The 23,913-nt window shown below is 45.9% G+C and overlaps 1 protein-coding gene across 1 annotated transcript in view; it reads right to left on the bottom strand.

Annotated features, from left to right (window-relative positions):
* LOC112231648 (zinc finger protein 827) overlaps positions 1 to 23,913 on the bottom strand; it is a gene marked incomplete at its 5' end in the record, with an annotated part of 65,078 nt that overhangs the window by 19,391 nt on the left and 21,774 nt on the right. The window contains 3 exon segments of the mRNA XM_042311795.1: positions 4,502 to 4,602; positions 5,035 to 5,089; positions 7,167 to 7,412. Coding sequence (XP_042167729.1) covers positions 4,502 to 4,602; positions 5,035 to 5,089; positions 7,167 to 7,412 — 402 coding nt within the window.

Below are 23,913 nucleotides of genomic sequence, written 5' to 3'. Positions count from 1 at the left end.
TATTACTCCAACCCTCAACCTTGTTTCATATTACTCCAACCCTCAACCTTGTTTCATATTACTCCAACCCCCCATCTTTCTCATACCAACACTATAGCCTTCTCAAGTTCTCATCATCTCCATGATAATCAGACTATACCACACTGTGTCCCTTGATATTCTCTCTCGCTCTGTGTGTCCTCCATCACCCATCAGTCCTAAGCCCTCTAGTGTGTGGTTGTCCATGCTAATCAGACTATATAGTAAAACACAACCACCCAGGGATACAGCAGGGATGGAGAGAGTGAGAGAGGGAGAAAGCATAATAGAGAGGGAGAAGAGGAGAGAGAGAGAAGAGAAGAGAGAAGAGGAGAGGGAGGCACGGAGGTGTGGGGAAAGCGTGAGAGAGGAAGAGAACGTGAGAGAAAAGGGAAAACATGACAAGAAGAGATATAGAATTAACCTTCTGATGAAGGCACAGCTCTCAATTAGGATTCCATGCCACTCCTCCTCTCTCTTTATCTCCCTCTCCTCCATCGGGTAAATAAATAAAGAAGTGGGCAGGGAGGGTTTCCGTCATTGACACAATGCAGCTAGTCTCCAATGGACGCCTGGCACCACACTACCTAGGATCATATTGTTCTCGGGGAGAGTGGACTGACTATACCGTACTCCACACAGGATGGCCTTTCACATAGGGACATTTAATAGGGAACACATGAAAGTCCACTATTTACCCGGCGTTAGCTTATAAATAATAGTCAAATGGTAAGTACAGAAATGACTGTACCCACAGTAACCAAGGGAGGCGGGGCTTAGCAAAGGGTCAAAAGGTGTTGCATGTAGAGAATCAAATAAAGAACCATTGTTATTGTCATCTAACATTAATCTACTGTTAAACCACAGCAAAAATATATTCTTGACTGTTTCCAGTCTGACTGCAGGTACAGGCATCTTGACGCTAACTGTGCGGAAGACAAAAAAAAAAAAGAAGGCTAGTGATTGGAGTCACCCTCCACCACTAAATTCATTTTTTTAAACGAAAGCTGTCATAAGAGATGCAAGCTGGTGGATTGATGGGGGCATTGGGGGGTTGGAGGAGCGGCTAGGAGGCTTCATTCTCTGTTATTTTGGGGGAGTTTAATGGTGGGGGCATAAAAGAATAGATGTACTGGCCTTGGAGAAAGACAGAGGGGGAGATGGAGAAGTCTGAAGGACGTCTAGCTAGAGTTGTATGTTGCTGACAGGTCTAGACTTCTCTCTCTCTGAAAAAAGAGAAGGGAGGAGTACAACAAAAGGAGAGAGACCAGAAGGAGGGATGCTAAAAGACCATCTTTATCTGTCTGGACATGTGCTGGTTGGAAGAGAGCAGAGAGCCTACTGTGTCTGTAGCTACCTGAAGTGAAGTGTGGGAATCTCTCAGTGAATGAGCACTACACACCATTATAAAACCCCTCACGTCAATGCACACCCTCATCCACATAAAACTAAACACAAGGCCTGTGCCCTGATGATATTCTACAATATTTCAGTCAAGTGACAATACAGTATTAACACAACTAGTAATAGATTCCTTAGTTGTAATCCTTCTGCGGGGACTGAGTCACTCCTCATAAGGGCCCCTGGACCTGCCGTTCTCTGTGACTCACAACCTGACATACCAGTGGGAGTGTGTGGGTGTGTGTATAGATATGTGTCCCTGCATGTGAGTTGGCAGAGTAGAGGGGAGGGTGTGGGGGGGTGTGTGTATAGATATGTGTCCCTGCATGTGAGTTGGCAGAGTAGAGGGGAGGGTGTGGGGGTGTATAGATATGTATCCCTGCATGTGAGTTGGCAGAGTAGAGGGGAGGGTGTGGGGGTGGGGGTGTATAGATATGTGTCCCTGCATGTGAGTTGGCAGAGTAGAGGGGAGGGTGTGGGGGTGTGTGTGTATATATGTATGTGTCCCTGCATGTGAGTTGGCAGAGTAGAGGGGAGGGTGTGGGGGTGTGTGTGTATAGATATGTGTCCCTGCATGTGAGTTGGCAGAGTAGAGGGGAGGGTGTGGGGGTGTGTGTGTATATATATATATATATATATATATATATATATATATATATATATATATGTGTCCCTGCATGTGAGTTGGCAGAGTAGAGGGGAGGGTGTGGGGGTGTGTGTGTATATATATATAGATATGTGTCCCTGCATGTGAGTTGGCAGAGTAGAGGGGAGGGTGTGGGGGTGTGTGTGTATATATGTATGTGTCCCTGCATGTGAGTTGGCAGAGTAGAGGGGAGGGTGTGGGGGTGTGTGTGTATATATATATAGATATGTGTCCCTGCATGTGAGTTGGCAGAGTAGAGGGGAGGGTGTGGGGGTGTGTGTGTATATATATATGTGTCCCTGCATGTGAGTTGGCAGAGTAGAGGGGAGGGTGGGGTGTGTGTGTGTATAGATATGTATCCCTGCATGTGAGTTGGCAGAGTAGAGGGGAGGGTGGGGGTGTGTGTGTATAGATATGTATCCCTGCATGTGAGTTGGCAGAGTAGAGGGGAGGGTGGGGGGGGTGTGTGTATAGATATGTATCCCTGCATGTGAGTTGGCAGAGTAGAGGGGAGGGTGTGGGGGTGTGTATGTATAGATATGTGTCCCTGCATGTGAGTTGGCAGAGTAGAGGGGAGGGTGTGGGGGTGTGTGTGTATAGATATGTATCCCTGCATGTGAGTTGGCAGAGTAGAGGGGAGGGTGGGGGGTGTGTGTGTATAGATATGTATCCCTGCATGTGAGTTGGCAGAGTAGAGGGGAGGGTGTGGGGGTGTGTGTGTATGACTTATTAGTACACTTTTCAGTATGACCCACATGAGGACTTGACCCCTTGAATCAGTGGCTGCAGAGTGGTGATGCTCTGAGCTCTATCAAAGATTCACCAAACCCCTTGTCTGTTAAGTCTCACCGACAGGCTTCACCATGGTGATGCAGCCCCCCCACATGCCGTTCTTGGATTGGCTTCTCCCTTACTCTTCCTCCTACCACCTCCATTTGTGTGGCTTAGTACTGAATGGGCACAGAGATCCTTAAGGGGCTTGTATCTCATCTCATCTCCTCAGACCACATAATCACATTAGCTGTCCTGAGGGGGTGAGAGGCTGGGCGAGGCAGGGTCGGGTGGGGGTCATCCAGGGTGACTGGAGCACATGGACAGGGTCTAGGGGCCATCCTGGGGCGTCGGTGGCCCAGCAACCCCAGCCAGAGCTCTGATAATCGGGCAATTAGAGGACCGGCGTGGGCCTTGAAGTGGTTAATGGTTTAATTAGTGTTATTAGAGCTGGAGAACGAGGGAGAGGGGAGGGAGGGACGGACGGACGGACGCACGGCCTCCGAAAGGCTGGCTGGAGCTTGACCTGGGGCAGGGGGAGAGGAAGGACAGCCGCCACCATCACGACACACACACACACACACACACACACACACACACACACACACACAGACGCACTTGCTGTAAACAGCCCCAATTACCGCCACACAGAGATGGTCATATTTTCCATGTGGAAATGTATGGGCAAAGTGGTACAATGCACCAGTCATTATGAAATCCAACCATGCAACTGTTTGAATTGTCATAAAGTGGTGTTTCAGTAATACAGGGGATTCTCAGAGTAACTGTCTGGATAATGAGTGGTGCTGGGGTGATACTGGGAAACTGGGTTAATGGGAGCACTGGGGAGGGTCACTACCCTTAGCACAGAACACAGCTATGTGACTGACTGCGCCCCTAGGAGAGAGACAGAGGGAGAGAGAGGGACAAAGATGGAGAGATGAGGGAGATGTGGAGAGAGGGAGGGGATAGAGGGAGCAGGAAAAGAGGAAAGTGCAATCCGAAAACAGAGAAAAGATGGTTGAAGGAGACAAGAGAAAGAATTGGGCATCGGGAAGAGACAGAGGGACAGAGAGAGAGAAAAAGTGAGAGCGATAAAAGAGAGAGAAAGAGCGAAGACACGGCTCTGCACGTTGCACCCTGGGAAGGGAGACCGTCGGTTGGGCGAATTAACTATCAGGACACCCTTGACACGTAGAAGCCAATCAGATTTTAATTAACTGGTGGATGGTGATGGAGGGAGAGACGGGTGAGGCTGGCACAGGCTAATTACCCTCTGTATCTCAGCCTGCCTGCCACAGGCACCACAGGGACAGCCACAGAGCATCCCCATTCCAGGGCCAGGGGAGGGGAGAGAAGGGCTATCCAGGGCAGGGAGCCCCAAGGCTGGGTAGATGTGTGAGTGAGACGGGAGGTGGAGGCTCTAGAGGTGGAGGAATGGAGGAAGAGGGGTGGAGGAAAAGAGGGTTGGCCAGAGTTGAGGCCTCGTGGCTGGGTAGATGTGTGAGAGAGCGAGGAAAGGCCTGGGGAGGTGGAGATGTGGCTGAGGAGAGTGGGAGGTTACTGTAATCAGCTGTGAGGGCCAACATTCTGGCTGCATGTCTACATTATGAGTGTCTGTCTGGAGTGTGTGTGTGTGTGTGTGTGTCTGTGTGTGTCTCTCACCGTGGAGGGCTGTCCTAGCAGAGGAGCTGGCCTCTGCGGGGGAGGAAGACTTGGAGCGCTGGCTGAAGGGGGATTGTCCGAAACGCTCGTCCAGGAAGGGGCTAGGAGTGGACACAACCACACACAGAAACAGTCAGAGCAGTATCATGCTATAACAGCTCAATAATTAAAACAAATGCTTACGTTAAAATATGATAGCAATATGCAATCAATATGGAATTGTTTTTAAATAAAGTTGCAGAGCTCCAGGCCTCCCAATCTCAATGCTAAACCATAAGCCATATACCAAAACAGACTAACTGTAGAAATAGCAGCTAAGTGGAAAAGAAGCCACTATGTTCATCATGTCGAATGGTCGCTGGTTCGAATACCCGAGCCAACAAGGTAAAAATCTGTCGAGCCACTTAACCTGGACAGATTTTGCTCCAAGGACGCCGTACTCCTATGGCTGACACTGTAAAACACCTTTCACTGCACCTATCCAGAGGATGTGACAAAACAACATATTTTTGTTGTTGTTGTTGTTGTCTTACCTGCTTATGCCCACCATGTTGCCGTCTTTGTGGTCGTTGGCTTTGCTGACTTTTTCTGCAAAACAAAAAACATCACCATATCAAAGAGGGTCATTAACAACAATGAGAAATCATTAACGAGCCTTTTGTGGTCACGATGGAACCACGAAGCAGTTATTCAGAGCATGGTGATTATTCAACGTGACAGAGTGGTCAGTATTGGTCTGATACTGCTTTAAAAAGGAGCAATCTGGGATCTGGGAATCTGTTCAATGGTCCGTCCTTGCATCCAGAGCACCGTCTGTGCATTTGAGAGGGGTAACATTTCCCGAACCATTTAGCTGAAAGACCAATCCCAGATTGTAGCATATAGTAACATTGTGTTCATAGTAACATCCTGTATAAAAAACCCAGGGAAGTTGCATGGTTGTCCTGTTGCCTTGGTATATACTGTTTTAAGTGGTCAAAGTCAAAGAGATCATATTCAATTACTAGAGTGGCTATGTCATAAACCCTCAAAGTTCCAGAATGGTATAAAAATGGCAGCCATTATGGCCAGGGAGAAATCCAAACCAGTCTAGTTGGAATTAATGGTAGTAGAGGCATAGGTGACGCATTTCCTGATTTCACTTATGCAGAAAAATAAAAAGGCATGTGATTTTTTTAAACCTAAAATAATGTCATATAATTATAAAGTTTGTACAGGTTTTAGACTGTATAAATAGCCTATGAAATATATGTAAAAGGACCATTAATGTCTCTCAGTTTGTTTTCTTGGAAAGCTGTGAGTGTTTATAATATGATACAATATCAGTACTTGTTGCATTTACAACTTGTCTAAATCCTATCAACGGATTTCAGCCAGTGGCTGTGGATTGACTGCATTGTTAGTATGGAATGTTGGCGTACTGGTTCGAAAAATTAGAAAGTTAGAAATATGATTGGAATCATTCCACTTAAACTGACTAACAAACATACTGTGTAGACAATCTTCAAAATGATTGTTTTACACAATATCTCATCACGGCACACTGGTTGACCAACTCCCTGACCAAAATGGCTGACCTTTTATGCTGTCATAAGAACTTTCATGTCCATTCTAGTATTGAAATTTGTAATTCTATGGTCAGAGTAATAAAACCCAGGGAAGGTGTATGGTTGTCCCTTGGCTTCAGCAGCCTACTACTGATGACCTCATTACAGCAGCCTCTTGCTCCCTGGGTGGCACTGCTCTAGTCGCTGCCCCCCCAACCCCTCCTCGCCCACCAGTCCCTAACCCCTCCTCGCCCCCCACTCCCTAACACCCCTCTCCGTCAAACGGTTCGCCAAGGACAGAGGTCTCTCCACGTTGCCATGGTGATGCCACACGGGAGAAATGTAGGGGTAGTTGAGAGGGGCGGGGGGGCGATGGGCTAGTGTGTGCAGCCAAGTGTGCTTGAGCCGGCATGTTTGAAAAGGAGTCGAGGAAGAGAGAGAGGAGGGATAGAGAAGGAGAAGAGGAGGGAGGGACGTGGAGGAAGACAGGCACTTTGTAGACACTGCTCCCCATGGGGGCTTGTGTGTGTCTGCGTGCGTATCTGTGTGTGTGTCTGCGTGTCGTATCTGTGTGTGTGTACTTGCGTGCTCATCGGTGTGTGCATCTCTCTCACTGGAGAGAGATGTTTTGCCACAATTTCCAAGGTGCTACTGTATGAGGCATTTAGGCGTAGCAATCAGAGCTGGGGGGATAGAGCTGGGGGGCATGGCCAGGGTCTCCTGTACCCCCCCCCACACAACCCCATCTTGGGGGATGCAGGTTCCACTTCAGTGCTCTGTCATCAAGCAATACAAACAGCTGTCTGCCGCCTCAATGTCATGGTCACAGCCAAGCAGGGAAGAAGTGTGTATAAAACCTACAGAGCACATTACAGGTAATATATAGTGTCCCCTAACCGCAGAGCCTCCAGAGGATGGAAGAGAAACATATAGGTTTTATGGCTAAGTATCACACCACATTTCAAGGTTGACACTGAGCACTGAGGTGCCAGAGAGAGGTGTGTGTGAATGTAGTCAGGGAGGTGTGTGAGGGTACGTGTGTGTGTACATGTGTGTGTATGTTTGAGAGATTGTGTGTGTCATAAGTGTGTGTGTGTATCATAGAGAACATTGCGCACCTGAGAGTTGGAAGAGGAGCTCGGAGGCCATTTTCACTGATATGTCCTGGGAGAAGAGGTCTTGCTTCTGGGGGCGGGACAACGCTTCAGAGAGGCTGGTCATTGGCTCGCTCTTCTCACACACCCCTAAAGTGCTGAAGGCCAGCAGGTGAGTAGGGGGCGGGGCCGGGCCACTGGCCGGGTCCACCTCCATAGGCTCCGCCTTCACCGTCACCTTCTGGTAGTGGGCCGCGTCCTTGTTGCTTTCTGGGGTAGGGGATTGGATGAGAGTGACAGTGAGTGACAGGGTTGAATCTATGCATTCCTGTGACAACTCCTATCTACACCGAGTACACCAAACATTAGGAATCAAATCAAATGTATTTATATAGCCCTTCTTACATCAGCTGATATCTCAAAGTGCTGTACAGAAACACCTCCCTAATATTGAGTTGGCTGTATGTCCTTTGGGTGGGGGACCATTCTTGATAAACACGGGAATAAGGGATCATGGCTTTAACCTGGATTCACCTGGTCAGTCTATGTCATGGAAAGAGCAGGTGTCAATGTGTGTATATATAATTTGCCTTATAGTTTGAGAAAAGCCAGTTCTGTTTTATCCAAAAGGTTATAATATATTTATACCGTATACAACTCTACTGGCTTTCCTCAAAGCTGACTAGTAAGTGGATTTGATTCCCGGTAATGTCCTAATCTCTGCATTTTACAGATGATGCATGGATGTGTCTCGCTCTCAAAATATAGATAGTTAATTTATCATACAAACCCTTCATATTACCTCATGGATGTTCAAAGAGAAATAATCTTTAAAAAAAAATCTTGTTAATGCCTTTAACATACCCTGAGGACATTCTGTACATTTAATCAGACAAGATCTCTCATTCCATTCGTACTTCAATCTCCATCCATCAGGAGCACTCTAAACTCCGGACTGTCCTCACTCAACCTCCCAGAAATAATATGAGCCTGAATCCAAGTGAAAATGGTTGGAATTCCAAAAATGTTTAATAAAGCCTGGACCATAACATCCATTCAACCCCTAAAGCGCTCCGTTCCTGAGTGGATATTGTCTAGTTATGTGATTACGTAGAGCTAGAGGGCATCACCAGGTCACACACTGGCTCAGGGAGCTAGGCAGCCGGTACAGGTTCACTGTTGTGTAGGTATGTGTGTATATACAGTGGGGCAAAAAAATATTTAGTCGGCCACCAATTGTGCAAGTTCTCCCACTTAAAAAGATGAGAGGCCTGTAATTTTCATCATAGGTACACTTCAACTATGACAGACAAAATGAGAAGAAAATAAATCCAGAAAATCACTTTGTAGGATTTTTAATGAATTTATTTGCAAATTATAGTGGAAAATAAGTATTTGGTCACCTACAAATAAGCAAGATTTCTGGCTCTCACAGACCTGTAACTTCTTCTTTAAGAGGCTCCTCTGTCCTCCACTCGTTACCTGTATTAATGGCACCTGTTTGAACTTGTTATCAGTATAAAAGACACCTGTCCACAACCTCAAACAGTCACACTCCAAACTCCACTATGGCCAAGATCAAAGAGCTGTCAAGGACACCAGAAACAAAATTGTAGACCTGCACCAGGCTGGGAAGACTGAATCTGCAATAGGTAAGCAGCTTGGTTTGAAGAAATCAACTGTGGGAGCATTATTAGGAAAATGGAAGACATACAAGACCACTGATCATCTCCCTCGATCTGGGGCTCTACGCAAGATCTCACCCCGTGGGGTCAAAATGATCACAAGAACGGTGAGCAAAAATCCCAGAACCACACGGGGGGACCTAGTGAATGACCTGCAGAGAGCTGGGACCAAAGTAACAAAGCCTACCATCAGTAACACACTACGCCGCCAGGGACTCAAATCCTGCAGTGCCAGACGTGTCCCCCTGCTTAAGCCAGTACATGTCCAGGCCCGTCTAAAGTTTGCTAGAGAGCATTTGGATGATCCAGAAGAAGATTGGGAGAATGTCATATGGTCAGATGAAACCAAAATATAACTTTTTGGTAAAAACTTAACTCATCGTGTTTGGAGGACAAAGAATGTTGAGTTGCATCCAAAGAACACCATACCTACTGTGAAGCATGGGGGTGGAAACATCATGCTTTGGGGGTTTTCTGCAAAGGGACCAGGATGACTGATCCGTGTAAAGGAAAGAATGAATGGGGCCATGTATCGTGAGATTTTGAGTTAAAACCTCATTCCATCAGCAAGGGCATTGAAGATGAAACGTGGCTGGGTCTTTCAGCATGACAATGATCCCAAACACACCGCCCGGGCAACGAAGGAGTGGCTTCGTAAGAAGCATTTCAAGGTGTTGGATTGGCCTAGCCAGTCTCCAGATCTCAACCCCATAGAAAATCTTTGGAGGGAGTTGAAAGTCCATGTTGCCCAGCAACAGCCCCAAAACATCACTGCTCTAGAGGAGACCTGCATAGAGGAATGGGCCAAAATACCAGCAACAGTGTGTGAAAACCTTGTGAAGACTTACAGAAAATGTTTGACCTCTGTCATTGCCAACAAAGGGTATATAACAAAGTATTGAGATAAACTTTTGTTATTGACCAAATACTTATTTTCCACCATAATTTGCAAATAAATAAATTAAAAATCCTACAATGTGATTTTCTGGATTTTTCCCCCCTCATTTTGTCTCTCATAGTTGAAGTGTACCTATGATGAAAATTACAGGCCTCTCTCATCTTTTTAAGTGGGAGAACTTGCAAAATTGGTGGCTGACTAAATACTTTTTTGCCCCACTGTATGTATGTATGTATGTATGTATGTATGTATGTATGTATGTATGTATGTATGTATGTATGTGTGTGTGTGTGGCTCAGTGAAGCGTATATATATATATATATATATGGTTTACAGAAGCACACAACATACAGGAAAGGGGATAGTGTATGGTGTGTGTGTGTGTGTGTGGCTCAGTGAAGCACACAAAACAGAAAATATGCTACCACCATTAAATATGAAACAGCACAACAGTAACCTCATTCCAGCCCTATGGGCATTTTGAAGAGGAGGGGGTGTTATGATGTTGTGAACTCAAACGCTTCCCTGAAAACCTTTCAAACCTTTTGCTTCAGCTGCCGTCAAACGAAAGAACACTTCCGATTCAACAGCGGTCGTTGTCTTTTCATATCAAGTTTTCATAAATCAGGGCATCTCTTAGGAGATTTGAAAAATCGGGGTTGAAATAAAACAACAACGTTTGTTAGAGAATCCCTAACGGAGGAAAAACCTTCCCGTAACCTCCCCCCAACCTCCCCATCGCTCTGGTTATCAGACAGTGTTCAAGAGGTTAGCCAAATAGCAGACGCTAAAAATAGTCCCGGTGGCCGGCAGTACACGGCATCAGGATCTCTGAGGTAACAGATTTTGACTGTCTCGTCCAGGTTGTGTGTGTGTCTGTCTGTGTGTGTGTGTGTGTGTGTGTGTGTGTGTGTGTGTGTGTGTGTGTGTGTAAGTGTGGTGAGGAGCAGCAGGGAGCTCCAGCCATGCTGACATGGATGCTCATGGTGATTATGGATATATGAAATTGGGCCAGTAGCGAGGGGGGAAGAGGTGGGAGGGGGAGGTCAGGAGTACAGGAGAGAGATAGAAGGAAGTTGGAGAGAGAAAGAGTGAGAGGGGGAAAGGAGGGAGGGGTGAGAGGGTAGGCTGAGGTCAGCAGTGTAGGAGAAAGAGAGCGATAGACAGAGAGAGGCAGGGAAGGGTGAGGAGGCAGCGAGGCAGTAGTAACCCAGTGATGACCCTGCCCTCTCTGTGACCTCTCCTCTCCTGGATGGCTGAGCCTGGGAGGGGTGAGGCTAGTCACCGTTGTCTGAACCCGGCCTACATTGTGTGTGTGTGGCGAGGTGCACGCCCGAGTGGTGCGTTTACATTCGGAGTTGAAAGTGTATGTGAGTGTGCCAGTGTGTGTGTGTGTGTGTGCATCAAATCAAATTTTATTTGCCACATGATTCGTAAACAACAGGTGTTGACCAACAGTGAAATGCTTACCCAGGTGCATGCTAGAGCACCAGTGTGTGTGTACAGTGTGTGTGTACAGTGTGTGCGGTCGGCCCAGTGTTCCTGTGTGTTTACATGATGTATGTGTGCGCGTCCATCTGAGTGCGTTCTCTTTCCGGACCCAGGTTTTGGGGGCGGTGGTAGCCTAGCCGACCCCACGTCACCCCCCCCCATCCATCTGGAGACACAACTGACAAGCATCGGCCGACTAATCCCTTAATCAGGTGCCCAGAGCCTGGCAAGAGCAGAGCGGTCGTGGAGGAGGTGGGGGGGGGGGGGGGGGGTAGAGAGTACTGCGAGGCCGGGGTCAACCAAGGGACAGGCAGTCTCACGCACGCTCCCGCCTGGGGTTCACCACCCCTGCCATCAGGGGCTGAGCGTACTGCTGAGCCACACACACACACACACACACACACACACACACACACACGAAGTGAGAGAGCTGGGATAAGTACACTTGCGTCACAGCTGAGATTCGGTCAGACGGTCACACACACAAACATTTTGCCCACACACACACACGCTCAGAAAGTAAATAAACACACTCTCACAGTGAAAACACATCAAAGGGGTCTAAGTGGCCTTTTTTGTGTCAAATTGCATGGCCTTCACTTACCTATCTAGCACAATAAAACACACACACTACACACGCCACTGTATGTCCAGGGCTATGACATTATGTTCTGGTGCCATAAAAAGATGAATCCTGTTCCTAAGTGTGTGTTTGTGTGTGTGTGTGTGTGTGTGTGTGTGTGTGTGTCGTCCCCTCTAGTGTAGGAGCAGTGGAACACAACACCAGTTCACTTCTAACAGCAAGTAGAGGGGTTGTGACCTGATAACTCCCACTACCTCTGTACTGTAGTGTAGAATCTCTCACTTGCACAGCTCTGACTGATCATATACAGTGTTGTATGGTACCATACACTGTAATGCTCTCAATGTACACAGGCAGGCTATGTACAGTCTAATGCAGGGCTCTCCAACCCTGTTCCTGGAGAGATACCCTCCTGTAGGTTAACTCCAACCCTGTTCCTGGAGAGATACCCTCCTGTAGGTTAACTCCAACCCTGTTTCTGGAGAAATACCCTCCTGTAGGTTAACTCCAACCCTGTTCCTGGAGAGATACCCTCCTGTAGGTTAACTCCAACCCTGTTTCTGGAGAGATACCCTCCTGTAGGTTAACTCCAACCCTGTTTCTGGAGAGATACCCTCCTGTAGGTTAACTCCAACCCTGTTCCTGGAGAGATACCCTCCTGTAGGTTAACTCCAACCCTGTTTCTGGAGAAATACCCTCCTGTAGGTTAATTCCAACCCTGTTTCTGGACAGATACCCTCCTGTAGGTTTTCCCTCCAACCCCAGTTGTAACTAACCCGATTCTGTTTATCAACCAGATATTTATTAGAAGCAGGTGCGCTAGATTAGGGTTGGAGTGAAAACCTACAGGAAGGTATCTCTCCAGGAACAGATTTGGAAAACCCTGGTCTAATGTATAGATATCATGTTTACTTGACTTTGTCATATACCTTTATGCTCAATGTATGACAGGTAGGCTATACATAGTCCAATGTATATTATGTTGACATTGTGTGGATTGTGTTTAGGCTACATGCTAATATATTCTCTGTATCTTTAGAGACAGCCATATGCTATCTAGTATACTGTAATCTTCTCTCTATATCAGGTTATATTAACACACTGTACATATCACATTTTATTGGACAAATACATGTCTGCTTTTACTTGACAATGCATTATTCATTTTTGAGACAGAGTGAAAATGACTGCGCTGCTCTGTTTCGCTGTTCACCTTTGACCTTCGGTGTCTGCTCCAATCAGAACGTACAGCCAGTCGGACTGTGTGCGTGTACATAGGTGAGGAGAGGACTAGCAGTAAAGCCCTACAGCGAACAGCCAGACAGCCACACCATTACCGATTCAACACATGTAAAGCTACCGTATCATACCGCCAGGTATACCTGTGATGCATCGACAGAGGGGGGATACAGAGATGAGCTGGGAGAGACACATGGATGCCATCAGGGAGGATGAGAGGAAAGGATTCAAATAAAGGAGGAGAGTACCAGGGAGAGGAATGCCCTGAGGGTGAGAGAGAAGGAAGAAAGATGAGTGAGCGAGAGAAGGAGACAGATAAGAGGAGGAGTCATAAGATGACATCCTCCCTCCTCATCCCCTCGCTCTCCCTCTCTGGTTGACCTGCTCAGAAAGGGGTGAAGAGTTCAGCTGCTTCAAAGGGATGCAGTGGTGGAAGACAACATGTCAGCTGGGGAGCGAAACAGCAGCAGCAGACAGAGACTGATCTTAGACCAGGTACCTCTTATTCATCCAGGAGGGGGAGGGGTGATACTGCTGCTACATCTGTTCTCAGATCGGTTGGTACTGTAGCGTTCAATAATTCAGTACAATTATGATGCAACACTTGCACAGAGACTAATGGAGTGGTGTGTTTGTTACAGAGTGAGAGGGGGCGGAGGGGGGTTCAAAGACCCAATAGTCCCCCAAGGGGGTGTGTGCCTAAAGATATCAGTGCCAATGTAAGACTAGATCTACCAGGGAGGGAGGAAATGAAGGAGAAAGGGAGGGAGCAGGGCACAGAGAGGGCAACAGCCAGGGCACTGAGGCAGAGTGGAACAGGCTTAGCATGAGGATACAGCAGTGCAGTGGTGATGAAATGAAACGGCAGGGTCATGTCCTCCCTCCCACCACTTGGGCTACATTAACATGTATTCCTGCACTTCATAAATCCAATCAATTATTGTTATGCAGTACGTGTGGACAATTGATTGTCAGTGTACGGTTTAAACTATACTGAACAAAAATATAAACGGAACATGCATCAATTTCAACTGTTTTTACTGAGTTACAGTTCATTGAAGGAAATCAGTCCACTGAAAAAAATTAATTAGGTCCTAATCGATGGATTTCACATGACTGGGCAGGGGCAGAGCCATGGGTCGGCCTGGAAGGGCATAGGCCCACCCACTTGGGAGCCAGGCTCATTGACTGGGGAGCCAGGCAAAGCCAAACATAATTAGTTTTTCCCCACAAAAGGGTTTTATTACAGACAGAAATACTTTTAAGTTGCACCAGCTGTCCTGGTGGCACCTGTGTAATGATCATAATGATTAATCAGCATCTTGATATGCCACCTGTCAGGTGGATGGATGATCTTGGCAAAGGAGAAACACTCACTAACAGGGATGTAAACAAATGTGTGCACAAAATTGGAGAGTAATAAGCTTTTTGTGCGTATGGAACATTTCTGGATCTTTTATTTCAGCGCATGAAACCAACATTATACATGTTGGGTTTATATTTTTGTTCAGTATATACAGTATATATATACAGGGGGCTCCAAAATTACTGGCACCCCTGACTGGCAATGCACAAACAATACTTAAAAAAATATAAACAATATAATTAGAGAGATAAACTCAAAATTCCAACATGTGAAAAATACTGTACTTTATTAATGTTTCAATGGAACCCACCAAAATCATACAATTATTTAATACAAAATACATTTCACCAAAATCAAGGTTTCATAATTATTGGCACTCCTCATTTAGTACTTAGTGCCACCACCTTTTCCTGGAATGTTTGACAGGGTTAAGGAACACATTTGGAGACCTTTCAAGATCCTTCACAGTCTTGGGTTTGCCCTTATCAACTGCCCTCTTCCACTCAGCCCACAGGTTTTTGATTGGACTGAGGTCCGGCGACTGGGATGGCCATGGCAGAACATTGATTTTGTTGTCACAGAACCATTTCTGTGTGGATCTTGAGGTATGTTTTGGGTCATTGTCTTGGTGGAAATTCCACCTACGGCCAAGTCCCAGCCTTCTGGCAGAGACAACCAGATTGTCAGCCAAAATTTCCTGGTACTTGGTGGAATTCATTACGCCATCAATCTTAACCAGTGCCCCCTGGAATTAAAACAGCCCCAAAACATCACTGACCCCCCTCCATATTTCACCGTGAGTATGAGGTGCCTCTCCTTGTATGCATCTCTGTTTCGACGCCAAACATGCCGATGCTGTATCTGACCAAAACATTCAATTTTGGTCTCATCTGATCAGAGCACCTTCTTCCAATCATAATTTAAATGACATTTAACAAACTCCAAGCGCTTGCGTCTGTCTTGGGGTCATTAAGGGCTTTCTTCTGGCAACCCTTCCAAAGAGCCTGTGGTTGTGGAGGTGGCGTCTGATGGTGCTTTTTTAAATCTGGTGACCCCAAGACGCCACCAAGGCCTGCAATTCTTTCACAGTGATTCTAGGGGTTTTGTTGCATCTCTCACAATCCTCCTCCATATCCTTGGGGGCAAAATGCATTTGCGTCCTCTACCCGTGAGGTTTTTAACTGTTCCATATCTTTTGAATTGTTTAGTAATTGCCGACAGTGCTCAGTGGTATATTCAATCGTTTGTGGATCTTCTTGTAGCCATTACCAGATTTATGAAGGTCTATGACCATCTGTCCCTTTTGATCTGCCAGTTCTTTTCTTTTCTTCATGGTGTTGGATGACAAAGGGATATTGCATGCGTGTTACCTCATTTTTATACACTAGCAAAAAAGGAAGTGATGTAATGGCTCAATATAGTTCCTTAACACTTAGATACACTTAAATAAGCGGAATTGAATTCCTGGTTTAATTTTGGTAGATGTTATTTACAATAATATTTAAGGGTGCCATTCATTTTGAAACCTTGATTTGGAAGACATTGATTTTTAAATAAATCAATTAATTCATTTGTTGGGTTCCATTGAAACATTAATAAAGTACAGTATTTTTCACGTTGGTATTTTGAGTTTCTCTCTTTTAAAGTATTGTTTGTCCATTGCCAGTCAGGGGTGCCAGTAATTTTGGAGCCCATTGTATATATATATATATATATATATGAACTGAACAAAAATATAAACCTAAAATGTAAAATGTTGGTTTCATGCGCTGAAAAAAAAATCCAGAAATGTATATATCCAGAAATGAATATATATATATACACATACATACATACAGTCGTGGCCAAAGGTTTTGAGAATGACACAAATATTAATTTTCACAATGTCTGCTGCCTCAGTTTGTATGATGGCAATTTGCATATACTCCAGCATGTTATGAAGAGTGATCAGATGAATTGCAATTAATTGCAAAGTCCCTCTTTGCCATGGAAATGAACTGAATCCCCCAAAAAACATTTCCACTGCATTTCAGCCCTGCCACAAAAGGCCCAGCTGACATCATGTCAGAGATTCTCTCGTTAACACAGGTGTGAGTGTTGACGAGGACAAGGCTGGAGATCACTCTGTCATGCAGAAGCTTCAAAAGGAGGGTGGTGCTTGGAATCATTGTTCTTCCTCTGTAAACCATGGTTACCTGCAAGGAAACCCGTGCCGTCATCAATGCTTTGCACAAAAAGGGCTTCACAGGCAAGGATATTGCCAGTGAGATTGCACCTAAATCAACCATTTATTGGATCATCAAGAACTTCAAAGAGAGCGGTTCAATTGTTGTGAAGAAGGTTTCAGGGTGCCCAAGAAAGTCCAGCAAGCGGCAGGACCATCTCCTAAAGTTGATTCAGCTGCAGGATCGGGGCACCACCAGTACAGAGCTTGCTCAGGAATGGCAGCAGGCAGGTGTGAGTGCATCTCCACGCACAGTGAGGCAAAGACTTTTGGAGGATGGCCTGGTGTCAAGGGCAGCAAAGAAGCCACTTCTCTCCAGGAAAAACATCAGGGACAGATTGATATTCTGCAAAAGGTACAGGGATTGGACTGCTGAGGACTGGGGTAAAGTCATTTTCTCTGATGAATCCCCTTTCCAATTGTTTGAGGCATCCGGAAAAAAGCTTGTCCGGAGAAGACAAGGTTGAGTGCTACCAACAGTCCTGTGTCATGCCAGCAGTAAAGCATCCTGAGACCATTCATGTGTGGGGTTGCTTCTCAGCCAAGGGAGTGCTCACTCACAATTTCTATATCCACAGTAAAACGAGTCCTGTATCAACATAACCTGAAAGGCCACTCAGCAAGGAAGAAGCCACCGCTCCAAAACCACCATAAAAAAGCCAGACTGCGGTTTGCAGGACAAAGCACATGGGGACAAATATCGTACTTTTTGGAGAAATATCCTCTGGTCTGATGAAACAAAAATAGAACTGCTTGGCCATAATGACCATGGTTAGGTTTGGAGGAAAAAGGGGGAGGCTTGCAAGCCAAAGAACACCATCCCAACCGGGATGTGACAATAACAAAAGTTTCTCAATACTTTGTTATATACCCTTTGTTGGCAATGAGGTCAAATCTTTTCTGTAAGTCTTCACAAGGTTTTCACACACTGTTGCTGGTATTTTGGCCCATTCCTCCATGCAGATCTCCTCTAGAGCAGTTATGTTTTGGAGTTGTTGCTGGGCAACACGGACTTTCAACTCCCTCCAAAGATTTTCTATGGGGTTGAGATCTGGAGACTGGCTAGGCCACTCCAGGACCTTGAAATGCTTCTTACGAAGTCACTCCTTCGTTGCCCAGGCGGTGTGTTTGGGATCATTGTCATGCTGAAAGACCCAGCCACGTTTCATCTTCAATGCCCTTGCTGATGGAAGGAGGTTTTCACTCAAAATCTCACGATACATGGCCCCATTCATTCTTTCCTTTACACGGATCGGTCGTCCCGGTCCCTTTGCATGATGTTTCCACCCCCATGCTTCACAGTAGGTATGGTGTTCTTTGGATGCAACTCAGCATTCTTTGTCCTCCAAACACGACGAGTTGAGTTTTTACCAAAAAGTTATATTTTGGTTTCATCTGACCATATGACATTCTCCCAATCTTCTTCTGGATCATCCAAATGCTCTCTAGCAAACTTTAGACGGGCCTGGACATGTACTGGCTTAAGCAGGGGGACACGTCTGGCACTGCAGGATTTGAGTCCCTGGCGGCGTAGTGTGTTACTGATGGTAGGCTTTGTTACTTTGGTCCCAGCTCTCTGCAGGTCATTCACTAGGTCCCCCCGTGTGGTTCTGGGATTTTTGCTCACCGTTCTTGTGATCATTTTGACCCCACGGGGTGAGATCTTGCGTGGAGCCCAGGATCGAGGGAGATTATCAGTGGTCTTGTATGTCTTCCATTTCCTAATAATTGCTCCCACAGTTGATTTCTTCAAACCAAGCTGCTTACCTATTGCAGATTCAGTCTTCCCAGCCTGGTGCAGGTCTACAATTTTGTTTCTGGTGTCCTTTGACAGCTCTTTGGTCTTGGCCATAGTGGCGTTTGGAGTGTGACTGTTTGAGGTTGTGGACAGGTGTCTTTTATACTGATAACAAGTTCAAACAGGTGCCATTAATACAGGTAACGAGTGGAGGACAGAGGAGCCTCTTAAAGAAGAAGTTACAGGTCTGTGAGAGCCAGAAATCTTGCTTGTTTGTAGGTGACCAAATACATATTTTCCACCATTATTTGCAAATAAATTCATAAAAAATCCTACAATGTGATTTTCTTCATAGTTGAAGTGTACCTATGATGAAAATTACAGGCCTCTCATCTTTTTAAGTGGGAGAACTTGCACAATTGGTGGCTGACTAAATACTTTTTTGCCCCACTGTATATACACACACACACACACACACACACACACACACACACACACACACACACACACACACACACACACACACACACACACACACACACACACACACACACACACAGTGGGGAGAACAAGTATTTGATACACTGCCGATTTTGCAGGTTTTCCTACTTACAAAGCGTGTAGAGGTCTGTAATTTTTATCATAGGTAGACTTCAACTGTGAGAGACGGAATCTAAAACAAAAATCCAGAAAATCACATTGTATGATTTTTAAGTAATTCATTTGCATTTTATTGCATGACATAAGTATTTGATCACCTACCAACCACTAAGAATTCCAGCTCTAACAGACCTGTTAGTTTTCTTTAAGAATCCCTCCTGTTCTCCACGCATTACCTGTATTAACTGCACCTGTTTGAACTTGTTACCTGTATAACAGACACCTGTCCACACACTCAATCAAACAGACTCCAACCTCTCCACAATGGCCAAGACCAGAGAGCTGTGTAAGGACATGAGGGTTAAATTGTTGACCTGCACAAGGCTGGGATGGGCTACAGGACAATAGGCAAGCAGCTTGGTGAGAAGGCAACAACTGTTGGCTCAATTATTAGAAAATGAAGTTCAAGATGACGGTCAATCGGCCTCGGTCTGGGGCTCCATGCAAGATCTCACCTCGTGGGGCATCAATGATCATGAGGAAGGTGAGGGATCAGCCCAGAACTACACGGCAGGACCTGGTCAATGACCTGAAGAGAGCTGGGACCACAGTCTCAAAGAAAACCATTAGTAACACACTACGCCGTCATGGATTAAAATCCTGCAGCGCACGCAAGGTCCCCCTGCTCAAGCCAGCGCATGTCCAGGCCCGTCTGAAGTTTGCCAATGACCATCTGGATGATTCAGAGGAGGAATGGGAGATGGTCATGTGGTCTGATTAGACCAAAAAGCTCTATTTTTGTCTCAACTCCACTCGCCGTGTTTGGAGGAAGAAGGATGAATACAACCCCAAGAACACCATCCCAACCGTGAAGCATGGAGGTGGAAACATCATTCTTAGGGGATGTTTTTCTGCAAAGGGAACAGGACGATTGCACCGTATTGAGGGGAGGATGGATGGGGCCATGTATCGCGAGATCTTGGCCAACAACCTCCTTCCCTCGGTAAGAGCATTGGAGATCTTGGCTGGGTCTTCCAGCATGACAACGACCCAAAACACACAGCCAGGGCAACTAAGGAGTGGCTCCGTAAGAAGCATCTCAAGGTCCTGGAGTGGCCTAGCCCATCTTGAAAATGAGCTGAAAGTCCGAATTGCCCAGCGAAAGCCCCGAAACCTGAAGGATCTGGAGAAGGTCTGTATGGAGGAGTGGGCCAAAATCCCTGCTGCAGTGTGTGCAAACCTGGTCAAGAACTACAGGAAACGTATGATCTCTGTAATTGCAAGCAAAGGTTTCTGTACCAAATATTAAGTTCTGCTTTGCTGATGTATCAAATACTTATGTCATGCAATAAAATGCAAATTAATTACTTAAAAATCATACAATGTGATTTTCTGGATTTTTGTTTTAGATTCTGTCTCTCACAGTTGAAGTGTACCTATGATAAAAATTACAGACCTCTATATGCTTTGTAAGTAGGAAAACCTGCAAAATTGGCAGTGTATCAAATACTTGTTCTCCCCACTGTACGTACATACATACATACATACATACATACATACATACATACATACATACATACATACATACATACATACATACATACATACATACATACATACATACATACATACATACATACATACATACATACATACATACATACATACATACATACATACATACATATATACATACATACATACATACATACATACATACATACATACATACATACATACATACATACATACATACATCAAAGCTATGGAATCATGTAGTAACCCAAAAAAAGTGTTCAACAAATCAAAATACATTTTATATTTGAGATTCTTCAAAGTAGTCACAATTTGCCTTGATGACAGCTTTGCACACTCTTAGCATTCCCTCAACCAACTAATCCCGGAATGCCTTTCCCAGTGAAAGTTACGCCCCTGCTTTTTCCTATTCTGGTCTGTATATGTGTGTGAGAGTGTATCCTGTAGTCCAACATCTTTGACAAGACGTCATCAGGTTCTACATCATTTTAACCACACGACCCCAACTGGGACGCCATGTCAGGTACACTCGTCTTAATTAGCAAGGTAATGACCTTGGGCGCTGAGGGCAACAAAAGACGAAACGGAGTGGGGTATATTGGGACGGAAATAGGCTCACTGCTAGGAGAAGGGTGTGATTTCACACCCATGTCGGGGGGTAGGGGGAGATGAAACCAGGGACAGTGGGTGGCAGGGACATCATCACCCACACTTTGCCAGCCTGCCTGCCTGCGACAAAGGGTATCACTCAAGGCACTGTACCCCCCCAAACCCCCCATCCTCCCAGTCCCCTGATGTCCTTCTGTACCCTCTATACCAGTACCCATCTGCTAACAGGCACTAGCAGGCGTTAGCCAGCAGCGCAGGGGACTGCTTAGCCCTACTGTAATTAGCCCCTAGACGCTAACCGTGCTAACAGCATGTTTTAAAACAGATGTAGGGGGTGGAGAGAGGGCGCTACCGCCACCACCGTCATTTGATAAGGAGAGAGAGAATGAGCGAAAGAGAGAGAAACTGAAGTGACCTAGTTAAAGCAGTGATGCAACACATTACAGTACACAATGGCCAGTTTTGAAGCCAGTCCTCCTTGCTCTCCTGATGGTTGCCTTGGTCAACTGAAAATGAGCTAGTCCGGTCATTTAATTACATCTAGCCTATTCCATATTAGTGGGTTTAAGGAGGAGCCTCTCTGGTAACAATCCATTTAACCAGTCTATTACCAGTCTATCGCCTAGTTTTTTTTCAATCTGTGCTCAATCGCACCCATGTGACTTTCTTTTAGCCAACAGCGTGCCTCCCTGCGCCGGAGTTGACCTTGGCAAGGGGTCAGAGGTGACGGAGTAGACGCCCTTGGAACCTCGTAGCCGTGTGACGCAGATGACTCATACGGAGTTTACCTTCCCCCTGGCCTCCCCCTCCTCCTCACCCGTTCCTCTCTCTAACCTCAAGGCCGTCTGACTGAGGGGCCAGACTCACTGTCACAGCCATCACACCAGACAAACTTCTCTCCTACTCCCTCAGACGACCCTGCTGCTGTTGTCATGACAATGGACGACGGCACTACTCGCTCTACTAAGCTCCAGGGGGGTGAGCACAATGAAAGATATTTGAAGTATTAAAAGTAGAATCCTTAATTTTTCTCGGCGCATGCTGCTAAATTACAAAGGCTAACAGGCTAACTGGCCAATGTTAAACTACACTGACAGGCTAACGGCTTGGGCTCTGAATGCTAGCGGAGGCTAAAGGAGGCTAAAGGAGGACGTGGTGGTGTGGTGAGCATGTCGGCCCAGAGGTGGGGAATGATGGTGAGAAAACAAGCAGCAGTAGTGGAGGAATCACTCAGACTTCCCACCTCTTCTCTGTTTAACTCTCTCACACACACACACACACACACACACACACACACACACACACACACACACACACACACAGTATGGTGTGTGTGGTGTATAGTGTAATGTAGTGTATAGTGTAGCAGCGCTCCCAGGCAGTGACTATGACTCACTGTAGACACAGGGTGACCCAGAGAGAACAAGAGAACAGAACAATGGCAGCTGGTGTGTGAGGGTACAGGATGAGATGAGGGGCCATGAAGCTGAGAGATCACTGTACTGTTATCAACTGCTGTGTTACACTACACACCCCGCAGCAAACACACACACACACACACACACACACACAGTACTGTTCCCTCGGAGCATGGAATTACATGAAATCAAGAGATCACACACACACACAGACACACAGGATAACACCCACCCACCACCAACATCTACAGCACACACAACCTACAAGCTACACACAGACACACACGTGAACCAATTAAGACACTTGATTAGCGGAGAGACACACTGAGCTCTCACACTGTGGACAAACACATGCCCAACACACACGCGTGATCTGTGCCACACACTTGACCACACTTTCAGCTAAAATGAAATAAGCAGATAGTGTAGCCTATCACGAAAGTGTAGCCTATCTCTGTCTCATATAGTCGATCGAGGGTGAGAGGGGCCTCTTGTAATGACATAACCCGTACTGCAGCAGAAATAACAGAGAACATGCTAAAACTAGAAGACGGTTTAGGACAGGGTGTTCTTTCGTCCCTCCGTCATCTCTGTTTTCATAGAGAGGGGCGAGGGTGAGAGGGGGCCAGGTTTGAGGTTCACTGTAGCGCACCGTTGGAGATGGACCTAGCATCCATCGATTGGTTTGTTTTGGACGGGGGACCGCAGGACGGGAAAAGGATATTGACTGAACAACATGAAAAATAATTGACCCTTCTGCCCATCTTCCACCCAAAAAAACTTGAGAGGAGGAGGAGGCAGGAGGGAAAGAGAGAGAACAGAAAGCGGGGGAGAGAGAAAAAGAAAGAAAAACAGAAGGAAGTGGAGAGGAATACGCAGGAGGGAGAGAAAGAGAACAGAGGTGTTGAGAGAGGACTTTGGCCTGGATATTACCATGGGAGGACACAAAGGCTTTGGTGCCAAAATAGAGAGCTTTGAGTCTCAGTGTAAGAGATAAACATTTCCCAGTACAATGGTTTTCACCTGTACTGTGCCTCACGTTTGACAACTGTTCCATTTGACTTCTCTACATACAATGCTTTTCCCAGTGTCATTACATGGCAGGGACCTGGGTCACCTTTGACCTCTCTACTGATTCATTCCTATTGGCTGATTTAAGGCACTAACTGTACCATGTTAACCCAGTCACGAGCAGAATAGATTGAGGACTACCCTTTCACTGCAATCTCCAGATCAACATGGGTGAATTATATACTCAGATGTGCGAGATCACTGAGTTGAGTTTTAAAAGACTTGCACGCCTTGTCAGTACATAGGTCAAGTTAAGGTTTGTGGAGCTCTTTTGAATAAAATCCAATCTCTACTTGCACTATCCTATATAGAG

This window comes from Oncorhynchus tshawytscha, linkage group LG34 (genome assembly GCF_018296145.1).
Source record: "Oncorhynchus tshawytscha isolate Ot180627B linkage group LG34, Otsh_v2.0, whole genome shotgun sequence".
NCBI lineage: Eukaryota > Metazoa > Chordata > Actinopteri > Salmoniformes > Salmonidae > Oncorhynchus > Oncorhynchus tshawytscha.
This window is presented reverse-complemented; position numbering and strand designations above follow the sequence as displayed.